This window comes from Pyrgilauda ruficollis, unplaced genomic scaffold (assembly GCF_017590135.1).
Source record: "Pyrgilauda ruficollis isolate IOZ18807 unplaced genomic scaffold, ASM1759013v1 scaffold473, whole genome shotgun sequence".
NCBI lineage: Eukaryota > Metazoa > Chordata > Aves > Passeriformes > Passeridae > Pyrgilauda > Pyrgilauda ruficollis.
The window spans coordinates 13,081-24,726 of NW_024526300.1; the positions used below are offsets into that span (position 1 = coordinate 13,081).

The 11,646-nt window shown below is 40.8% G+C and overlaps 1 protein-coding gene across 1 annotated transcript; it reads left to right on the forward strand.

The window, feature by feature from the left end:
* Positions 1–919: 919 nt before the first annotated feature.
* On the forward strand, positions 920–11,425 carry LOC121359864. The gene is made up of 3 exons (XM_041479130.1): positions 920–958; positions 2,035–2,583; positions 3,863–11,425. Exons 1-3 carry the CDS (start codon positions 920–922, stop codon positions 3,884–3,886), a joined length of 612 nt encoding a protein of 203 aa, XP_041335064.1. The 3' UTR covers positions 3,887–11,425.
* The last annotated feature ends 221 nt before the right edge of the window (positions 11,426–11,646 follow it).

Consider the following 11,646-nt stretch of genomic DNA (forward strand, 5'->3'; position numbering starts at 1 on the left):
ATCCTTTTCCCCCAAGAAAATTCAAAAGTTTTATAGTAGCCTTCAACTTCAGCTTCTCCTGATAGTAAAAGATCATCCACATATTGGGTAATTTGTATCCCAGGAGGAGTGGGGAAAGTTTGTAATATTTCTTCTAAAGCTTGTCCAAATAAGTTTGGAGATTCCATAAATCCCTGTGGTAACTTTGTCCATCTTAGTTGCTGTTTTCTCCCAGTATTCGGATCCTCCCATTCAAAGGCAAAAATATTTTGACTTTCCTCTGCTAATGGGCATGTCCAAAAAGCTAACTAAAAGGTAACTGGTACTGGGTCTCAGGGAAGGGGTGGGACCCCTTGGAGGAAGGGAGCCAAAGGTTTTCCTGGAACAATCCACTGGGAAAGTGGGATAAAAAGTGGAAGAGGGCCCTTAAAAATTCTTCTGGGTTGAGGAATAAATATGCCCAAGAGCATCCGGGATTAAACCTGCTGGGTTGAGGGATTAATTTGCCCAAGAGCATCCAGGGTTAAGCAAAAATCTGCCGTATTGAGGATATGCCCAAGAGCATCCAGAGTTGGGCAACACAGCTGGGTTGAGGGATAAAACTGCCCAAGAATATTCAGGGTTGGACAACACAGCTGGATTGAGGGGTACCCAAGAGCATCTGGGGCTGGCCAATAACATCTGAAATTGTAAAGTAAAAGGTACCTTAGTGTTGTCTTGTGTTTGAGAGTGAGTCATACGCAAAATCAGCTCTAGCTTCCTGGGTGGGTGGGGAGCTGTGGCAAAAGGTGTATGTGACCCGCAAACAAGCCATTGTTCCCCGGGCATGTGGGAACTGTGGGGAGAGTGAGTGACACGCAGACAGCCTCACAGGTGAACTGGCACCAGAGGCAAACCAAACCTCAGGGGAGGTGGAAGGTGTGAGGGTGGGGGGGCCTACATGGACCAGGGATTCTCTGAAAACAGGGGTCCACTTCATGTGAGTCTAAGAGATTTGGCCAGTGTCAAACTATGACATTTTAATTTAAAAAACTAGAAAGATAAAACAAATCAGAATGCCACACACTAAGTGAACTGTGAATAATTGGCAGGCCTCCAAACAGAAGAGGAACAATCAGCAAAAATTTGTGTGAGTCATTCAGATCCTCTTGGGATCAGTTTTGTCTGTCTACTATTCTTTTTTATCAATGGTCTTGAAGAAGCTATACTGAATTATCACCATGTCACATTAGTGGATTATGCAAGAATTGAGGGTGTGAGAAATAATGGAGTGACTTGCAGTGACTTGGAGCTCTAGGTAAACAAGGTACACCTAAATTTATATTTATATAAATATTTTATTTATATCTTAGATACATATTATACATATTATTTTAAAAAAATCTATATGCTATCTCAATATGGCAAAACACAATATCTTAATTGTGGACTAAAAAGTACAGGCAATCTTTGCATCTTAAGCACTTTTAATCTTTAATAAAATATGCTACCTAGAAACATATATATGACTCAGCCTTGATAAGTAATTTTGAGTTTTTGGCATGCCACGCTCAGAAGGACTCAAGGTTTGAAAAGATGCCTCACTGACAGCAGAGACGAGGGACTCCATTTACTCGGTTTAAAGACAAGACTGTTGAGAGCTCTGTGTGCTCATCTGAGTTTAGTTGCTGAGTTTATATATATATATATATGTAGATTAATTTAGTCCTGGGGGCTGCACTAGCAATCAGAATCAGACTTGGGGCAATAAGTGAAATCCAGCAGACTTAAGGTTGTAAATAAAGCACTTAAAAAAAATTAATTTATGAGAGTGTACTACCCAGCCCCCGGGTTATGCCGCGGCAGACACCGGCTCTCGAGCCCCCCTTCCCCTCCGCCCTGAGCGTTGGATTAATCGTCCTCCACAGCCCCAGCTAACGATTAGTGTGAAAAATGTGTATTTTATGATTGGCTTTTCGCAAGTATTAAAATGAATAGTAATAGTCAATAAGAGCTGGCACCACCCGCACTCCCTAAGGCTGAGGCGGCCGCATCCCAGAGGCTCTCCGTCCACAGCTCCGGCCCCGTGAGGGGCTCCTCCCGCCCGCGGCACTTTCCGGTCGTACCCCCCCGCCTGCCACTACCACATCCTCCGCTGACATCAGCCTACGCCGCCATATTGGAAGAGAAGTCACCTCCGCCATCTCTGCCGCAGCAGGCGGGGAACGCTGGCTCCCACCGCCACTGCCTCGGCCGAATCCTGCTCCCCATGATTCCCCTCGGCCTGCCGTTGCCCCGGTGGGGATAGGGCGGAGACAGGAGTGGCTGCCGTCTCTTCTTCTTTCCCCCTCCCGATCTGTCGCAAAGTTCCTGTCCCCGTGGCGGGCCTTTGACCTTCCACCGCCTCCAGCCATGACTTCCTTGACCCAGCGTAGCTCCGGGCTGGTGCAGCGCCGGACAGAGGCCTCCCGCAACGCCGCCGCCGCCAAGGAGCGGGAGACGGGAGGCGGCTCTGAAGATGAAGGCCGCCGGGACGAGCCCGGTGACGACGAGAAGGGTGACTCCAAGGAAACACGCCTCACCCTCATGGAAGAGGTGCTGCTCCTGGGTCTCAAGGACCGTGAGGTGCGGCCGGGCGCGCTGAGTAGGGGGTGGCTGACGGGATACCGCTTATTCGGGGGCCTATGGAGGTTGTTGATGGGGAAGGGGAACGTAAGTGGCGCTAGGGCGCGGGTGGGATGGGAGCAAGGATGTTGCTGGGTGAGAGTTGCTGTAGGTGTGGGGCAGAAGCGTTGTGGGGGACGGTGGACTGTTATGTAGCTTAGGGGTAGGGGCGCGTGCTGGAACAGGCTCGGGATTTAGGAGAGGTGGGGAAGGGGATTGGATGTTGAGCGGAAGGAAACCTGTAGGAGATTTTGGATTGCCCTTTGAATGCAGGATTTGCAGAGAGGCTCTAATATTTGTAGGATCTCAAGGAAGGCAGAGTAGGGCTTGGAGGAGGAAGAGGTCCTGGACCCTCTGATAGCGTTGGTAGTTGACTTAGAGGCCCTGGTTAGACCTCTAATATTTTTGTACTCTTGTACTTACCTGTAACTAATGTGGCAGGCTTATGTACTCCTATGTATTTTGTCAGACACAACTTTATGGTGCTTATGGGGTTCTCAGGTGCTTTAGTATGCTTAGTGGCCCTTTTTAATAAGACTTTCCAGAGTACTGTTGTGTTAAAAATGTCTTTAAGTTTGGGGAGATATATTTGACAAAAATGGGCCTTGAATAATGAGAAGTTTATCAAAATGAGGAAATGGCATTACTATGTAATTCTTAAATTTTGCTGAATTTATAGCTTAATTAGGTGACATGAAGCTGTTAACAACAGTCATTGAGGAAGGTATAATTCTACTAGTGTGCAGGATTTTTTGTTTGATTTGAAAGAGGTAATCAATATAAAAAGCATGCACACTACAGAAAATCCTGTCAATTTAGTTTGATGCAATGTATGGTGAAGCATAAAATACATTTATTTATACATTATGAGTTTTGCTAAGCAACCTGCTTTTTTTTTTTTTTTTTTCTGTTTGTTTAATGGTTGATTCCAAGAAATAGTTGAATCTATTAATTAACTTAAACTAATGAAACAGTTCATTGATTTGGGTGGAAGTCTCCTAAAACCGTGTTTGTGAGTGCAGAATAATGGGGAGAAAGCTCCTAAGTTATGTGTTCTTTGACTCTACACTGCATCTAAAATAGATTTGATGGTTGATAAAGAATTGGTTAATTTTCCTAGTTAAAATTTGTTTTTTAATGCGTGTTTGTATATTTGTATACTTACCACAATAGCATATTTTATTTCTCCTTTAGATTGTATATTTTGGGCCGTATTCCTGTAATCACTTTTTTTTTTCAGTTGGACCTTGCCACGGCATCCTAACAAAGTCAATAGATATTCAGTGTTGTGTTCTTCCATCTATTGAATCTGAAGGCGTGTGTGTATGCACATTTCTCTTTCTACATACCTGAATAGCTGCATGAAAGTAAATTAAGCATGACAAGACAGATATCTGTCAGGATTACCTAGGAGGTCTTGCCTTGAGGAAGGTGGGATAGACTGGATGATCATTCAGCCTTCCCCCCCCATGAGCGTGTGCTAAATCTTCTGAATTTTGCAGGCATTAGGCTCTGAAGATTTCAAGGCAAGGAACAATCTGTCTGCCTAGAAAGAATATATGGTGCAAGCATACCTAGTATATCAAACACTGGGCCTAAAAATCCAGCTTTGCATTGGTGTGCATCAAAACTATAAATCATCCAACATTGCTAAGTGCAACAGTGGCAAACACTGCAGGTAATCTATTTATGTGCATGCAAAATGTAACTAAGTGATTACAGTGGCACATATGTTTGTGACTCCCTTGAGATTTTGCAGTTGAGATGTCAGACAAAAGGGATGATAATGTCTTTAGGGGTAGGGATCTTATGTGCACAAACCTCAGCATGCACCATTTCTGTGCTTTGTTAGACATGATTCATTGGTTTGTATTTTGGTTTTGTGTCTGATTGTACTCTTTTTTTTCTAACACTATGCAAACAGTTTTGTCTCCATGAGTTAAAATCTCCATTATTTAAATTTTAAAATAAAACTATAGATTAATTTTCTAAGATTTTTTTTTTTGTTCTCTGTTGTTCTAATGATAAGTTAGCAAAACTTAGGTACTTCATGCATCCGGAAATGCTTTTAATAAAATTTTTACTACTGATAAAATTTATTTCCCATGACATTTGTGTGAGATTTTGTCATGACAGCAAGCAGAGAAAAGTAATATAGGATCTGTAAAGTATAATTGTGAAACTTCACGAAGTGTAAGGGAAAGGCAAAGAAAAGCCAGTAAATTTAAAGCTGGTAATGTCCTTCCTTTTTATTGCAACAGGATAAAATAATTAGTGTTGAGTTTAAAATAAATAAATAAAATAGTCCGAAGTAGCCTAAGAACATTTCCCTAAAAATAGCTTTTTTCTCAGAAAAGTCACTGAGAACTGCATTGATAACTTAGTTTTGAGGGTTTTTTTTTGTTTTTTTTTTGTTTATTTTTTTGTAATTTCACTTCTAATATTAAACACTGGTGAATATGGCTTAACACTGCATAAATTCTATTAAAGAAGCCTTGCATGTAAGGACCTGCCATTAATAATTTTTAAGTGTAAATTGCAGAACCTTTACTCATAGGAGAATTTCAGGCAGATTTAGAGACCGTGATGGATTGATTACTTTAGTGTTTCTAGGACACTGTTATATATTAATGTGAATCCTGCTTTCAGGATAGTGGAATGGTTGTAACAACCACAGACAAAAGTTTTGTGTTGTTGCTGCAGTATGAGTACAGTCATGCAGTCATGGGAATGTCCAGCTGCCCCAAGACAAACACAGCACACCTCAATCCCATTCTCAATGCTTGAACAAAATGAACTTTTTTTTTTTTTTTTTTTTTCATTTGGTTTAATTAAATGGTAGATTATGTATGTGGACTGGTTGCTCTTTTTTTTTTTTCACCAATGGTTCTTTCATTTGTATATTCTGTATATATATAACTATTTCTGTATTTCGAGGTCAAGATAGGTTTTAAGGGGTATGTACTAAAATATGTTCATGACAGATCTGTTGTCCTTAGAGGAACAGGAGCACTGGAACAAAAGGAACATCTATAATTTATTTGGAAACCCTTCAGAAACATGATTGGGAAAGGGAATCATGTTCCTCTATTTAGAATAGAGCAATAGCCTGTTGCTATAGTAATAAAAAATACTGAAACAAAATACTTTGCTGTGTTAGGTTAAAAATAATATTGCAGTAGAACCAATCAAAGTCATAGCAAAAGGGAAGTTATTCTGTAAAACTACTGAAGCTTCTGAGGTCACCTCTCCCAAAAGAAGGAAGTGGTAAATATTGTTAGCTGATTTACAAATGACAGCTGAGATGAGTACAGGTCACTCTTTTCATTACAGTTCTTTCAGACATCTTGTAACTCAGTCCCATTGAAAACTGAGAGATTGCTAGGTTCTTTGTAGCTGTCGCTTCATTTAAGTTTTTTATACATGTAGGGGGTTTTATGGTGGGTTTGTTGTTTGGTTTTTTGTGTGTTTTTGTTTTGGGTTTTTTTTTTTTTTTGAGTTCTCATTCAGTTCAAGTTGGGAATCTATTAAAATACAGTAATGCAAAGAGCTGATCTTGTCCTCTAAACAATGTGCCACAATTAAGCAAATTGAAGCAGCTATAGAGACACAACACCTTCTGTAGTTCAGATAATTATATTTAGTAAGATAAAATACTTATTTGATCTGTAACTAATTCCTTATTTGCTGAAAGAAAACTCACATAACGTTCACTGAAATAATTGTCATGTGCTGTAGTCTGCTGCAACAGTAAATATTTTTAGTTTTATTAACACTTTCATTGGTGAAAATTAAAATGTCCTTCCTGAGAGTGAAGTAATGTTAATTCACTTTGGTACAGAAATTGTCTTGGACCTTAGCTACTCATGTTTGGCTTTTAGAAACTTCATTTATTGCTAAAGATTTAGTGCTACAGCATAGTTTTTTGTCATGTGAAGGTCTCTAGTTTATGATACTTTTCATTGTATTGAAATATGTTATTAGGGAGCTAGTTTGCCTGCTTCAGATGTGCTGTTTTGTGTTGATTAGATTAATTCTAAAATGTAGTTTCTTTATTCTTACAAAATCAGAGTAGCTGGATTTCTTACTGAATTTAATATTTTAATCCTAAAGAGATTTTTTTTTGAAAGGTGAAATATTAATTTTGAAAATATTCAAAATATGAGTGGTATTTTCTCTGATTTTAAAATTTGCCTTTGTGAAATTCATATTGGGATTCAGAAATCTGTGATTTTTTTTTTTTTTTTGCCTGTGTAACAAATGAGTTTTCGGAAGGCATCTTTGTATCTTTTTTTTTTTCTCTTCCTCCTCTCTTCCCTCCCTCCCCTTAAGAAAGTTTCAGCAACAGCCTGAATGTCAACTCAAAAGCTCCCAAGATTTTTTAAAAATTTCTGAGACAAATGAGTGAAACAAGAAGAGGCATCTACTGGGAATTTGCATTTCAGTTGAAGAATGGTGTATGAATGTGTTGAAACTTTGACAAAGGCATGCTTTATCTCAAATCTTAAAATCGTTCAGGTTGGAAAAGCCTTCTAAGATCATAGAGTCCAACCATTAAACTAACACTGCCAAGTCCACCACTAAAGCATGTCCCTAAGTCCCACATCTACATGTCTTTTAAATACCTCCAGGGATGGTGATTTGACCACTTCCCATGGCAAAATGTTCAGGGCCTAATAACAACAAAGTATGGAATGTCTGTGATGAAAAATTTTTTCTTTTATAGTTCAGGCCTTTTTGGTCCTTTTTTAAATTTCATGTCCATACCTAGATTACAGGCTAGGAGAAGGTAGGAGGTATGTGCTACAAGATGCAGTGAAGTGCCTCTTCACTGTGATGCTGTGTAAATCCTGCTTTTGTGCTCTTTGGAGAACAACATGCTGATTTGGAAGTAGCACTTTGGATATAAGTTGACTTTGTGTTGAAATGGTGTTTATATTTCATGGTTCTGTATGCAGCTAATGTCGTTATCTCGCATGGCTAATCTGTAACCTGTATTATCTATTCGTGGATAACTGAGTATAGTGTAGTCCCTTCTTTCATGTCAAGCTGTCTAGTGTAGGACAAAGGCAAAAACAATGTGATACTTTCTAGTGATACTTCTCAGTGATACTTCTAGTGATACTTCTCAGTATTTTTAAGCACTCTTAAAAAAACAAAACTGTAACCTTTTCCTCTCCTGTAGCAAGCTGTTTTTATAAAACATTTTGCATTAAGTATAGCTGAGAAAGTATTGCTGTTAATTGCTAGAAGTGGAACTAAAAGTTAACATCATTTTATGTCAAAGAAAAAGTGATGTTATTTTAGGTGTGCTTTGATCCTAAAGTAGTTGAAGTACTGGAGCATTTATCTCAGTTACTTAAGCTTCACAGTAACTGGCCACCTTTGCAATGCTAAATTGACCAGGCTAGGTGTTACAGATAGTATATTCAAGAATGTGATACTCACTGAGCAAATAATTACTAGAGCACATAATCATTTCTGTTTTGCATTACTGGGGAAATCATAGAATGGTTTTAGTTGAAAGGGACATCCAAAAGTTATTTCATCCAACCCCCCTGCAATGAGCAGGGACATCTACAAGATCAGGTTGCTCAGAGTCCTGTCCAGTCTGACCTTGAATGTTTTCAGGGATGGGGCATCTATCATCTCTCTGGGCAACCTATGCCAGTGTTTCACCACCCTCGTCATAAAAAAAATCCAATATCTAGTTTCTTATTTCTTCCTTATAGTCTTTCTTTTATCTACCCTCTTTTAGTTTAAAACCATTACCCCTTGTCCTATTGCAACAGGCCCTACTAAAGAGTTTGTCCCCATCTTTTTTATAAGCCCCCTTTAAGTAGTGAAAGGTCACAATGAGGCCTTCCTGGAGTTTTCTCCAGGCTGAACAACTCTAACTCTCTCAGCCTGTCTTCACAGGAGAGGTGCTCCAGCCCTCTGATCATCTTCATGGCCCTCCTCTAGATCTGCTCCAACAGGCCCATGTCTTTCCTGTGCTGAGGACTCCAGATGAGGTCTCATGAGAACAGAGTAGAGGGGGAGAATCACCTCCCTCGACCTGCTAGCCACACTGCTTTTGATGCAGCCCAAGTTTGGCTTTCTGGCCTGCCAGCACATGCTGCCATCTCATGTTCAGTTTTTCATCCACTAAAAGGATGGGAAAGGAAAGCTAGTCTGGAGTAAATGTGTGGCTCAGTTTCCTCTGCACAGACAACATTCTCAATCTGTTTTCTCATAACTTTTAGTAAAGAAAGAAAAAAATAGTAGTCAGTTAATCATGTGCCACTTTTAACTGGGTTTTTTTTTCCAGTTTGCAAACAGGTCTTGGATCAATTTCAGTAATTTATTTTCTTTCAGAAATATTCATAAATTGTTACTGCAGAATGATTTCACATACACATATTAGACATTAAAACAGTCTTTTGTTTTCTGTTTGTGATGGATCATTAAGATAATAAAATAGTATGTCTTGTAAGCTAGATCTTTGTATTTGGAGAGCTGTTGAACACTCATAGGTCTTTTACTATTTGTGGATGTTACAGGATTTATTCATCATAATAGGAAATTAAACTGTCGAGCTTTTTGCATATATTTCTGTTGCTGATATTCTTTTAAGCATTTGTAAGTTACTGCCCTGGTTCTGGCCAGGACGCAGTTAATTTTTGCAGCAGCCAGGATGGACACAGCCAGGTCCTTCAGGTTATTTAATACCACCTCATACCATTCGCAGGGGGGAAGGAGTGGGGTGGGTACCCTTCCGATTTGGCCAGGGTGTGTGGAGTGTGCAGTCCAGGTTCCCCAGTGAGCAATCGTGTGTGAATCATTCGCCTATCTTGTACACTCTGTTATTAGTATTGTTGCTGTTACTGTTGGTTTTCTTATCTCATTGCTGTTTCTGGTAAATTGTTCTTATCTCAACCTGTGATCTTTGCCTTATGTCTCCAATTCTCCTCTGGGAGGGGGAGGGTGGAGAGTGAGTGAATGAGCCAGAGTGGGTTGGAAACAAATTTGATCTAAGAATTTGTTGTATTAGGTATGGAGCCACTGGTCACAATGTTGCTTGATCTGTTCATGTGGGTGTGATACCTAACCCTGTATATATTCCTGTATGTGCTCCTCATGGTGCTCTTTTTCAGAGCAGGGAGAGGGAACAGGATTACTTTGTTGCTGTACTGTGGAATATCAGTTTATGACATGATAACATCAAGGGCAATGGGGGTCATTTGTGATGTGTATTCAGTGTTTTTCTTCTGCTCTTACTTCAGGTGCTACCTCTGGGAATTCTTTAATAATTGTTCCCAGTGTGTGGGGGAACAGGGGAGGATGATTTTCCCCAGCTTTTCACCCCCTTTTCTTCCTTCAGGCCTGTTACAGCAGCTTTTGAGAATTTTGAATTCCCTCTGGATGTTGAGGAAAGCATGTTGTTGTTGCTAAGTCTGCCAGGTATCCTCAGTGTGGTCCACACTGTGTTTAGAGTCAAGAAAGATTTCTAGTGAGGTTTTTCAGAGATCTGCCCCAAGGGTGGATAGTCATGAGTGGCATGGAATGTGAGAGGAAATGGGCTAGCTTTTGAAGGATTATTCTGCTCTAGTGGTTTGGAGATTCACCCCTGAAAAAATACAGAACCCTGATAAAGTGGAAGAATATTTCAAAGAAAATCACTGTGGCAGTTCCAGAGAGAGGCAACTTATTGCAGTGTGCTTGGCCCTGGCTACTACTTATTGGACACTGCTTGTCATTAGATGGCACCCTCAGGGGGAGAGGGAGGAAAGCAGATCAACAGGCACCGTGTCCACTCAAACAGCAACTGAACCAGAGGGACAACCCGTGCCGGCAGCAGTTGCCCCTATAGAGAAGAAGAAATCCAAGACAAAATCAGTTCACGTAGTGAGTGATGAGGAGGAAGTAGGGCCCTCACAACAGGAGGAAGAGGCAGGGCCAGAGAAAATCACCCAATCCTTATTCCTGGGTGAGCTGTGAGAGATGTGAAAAGATTTCAGCTGTCATCTGGGTGAGCCCCTGGTGACCTGGCTGCTCTGATGCTGGGATAGTGTAGCCCAGAGTTGGAAACTATATGGTAATAAAGACAAGCAACTGGGATCCCTGTCCCAGGATGCAGGCACTGACAAGGGGTTTGGGAAAAAGATAGAAATCTTCAGCCTCTGGAGGCAACTCCTGTCAAGTGTGAGGGAAAAGTATCTTTTCCAGAACAATCTATCAGTGCACCAAAGCAAGTGGGACACCATGAAGAAAGGTACCTGGTACTTGAGAGAATTAACTGTGTTGGACATACTCTATAAGCATTCAAGTAATGAGCAGTCCCCTATAGATCCAGATGAAGTCCAGTGTACACAACCCATGTGGTGGAAGTTCCTGCAGAGCAGAACACACCATCATCATATGCCAACTCATAGGCAGTGATGTCATGGAAAGAACAAACTGTTGTATCGTGCTTTTTGTTTTATCAGTAGGTCTATGGTTTGATTTATGATTTAGTATTTTTCCTTGGTGCTGGTTTTTTCTTTTGTCTCCACCCTTTTCCCAGAAATGTCGTCAGCTAGTTTCTAGTTTCTATTTCTCCAAATTTTACCCATTTCCTAAGACTGTTTTTTTTCCTTGGAAGTTTATTGGTTTGCTACTGGTATTCTCCGCCTGGGTTTTTACTCCCAACTCTCCTGATTTGTTGGAAGTTGGGTCTGCCCCTGCCTTTCCCCTGAGATATGTCTTTGTCGGCCCCTTAGTGGGGGCCCAGGAAGAAAGAGGGGAAGAAACACCATCAAATAAAGTTTCCCTGGGACCCGTGTGCGCTGTCTGTGTTTTATTCTGCGCCAAAACAACTGACAACTGGGATTCAAGGAGCTCCAGGGGGAAAACTGCTGCCCCTCACTCAACATCAGCTAGCCGGGGAAGAGAAGCAGCAACAAACGGTGGATAATTTGGTTGTCCAACTCCAGCAATATAAAGAAACTCTCTCTTTTCCCCTTTGGGCCTGTGTCTCTTCCATGGAAAGACTGTCCAAGGACC

What these genes read in the sequence shown, in the direction of transcription:
- LOC121359864 (XM_041479130.1), top strand. Translation starts at nt 920, where the DNA reads ATGGACCAGGGATTCTCTGAAAACAGGGGTCCACTTCAT. An exon ending in AAAACAGGGGTCCACTTCAT is followed by an intron (nt 959 to 2,034) that starts GTGAGTCTAAGA and finishes CTCCGTCCACAG; the next exon opens with CTCCGGCCCCGTGAGGGGCT. An exon ending in TGGGTCTCAAGGACCGTGAG is followed by an intron (nt 2,584 to 3,862) that starts GTGCGGCCGGGC and finishes TTTTTTTTTCAG; the next exon opens with TTGGACCTTGCCACGGCATC.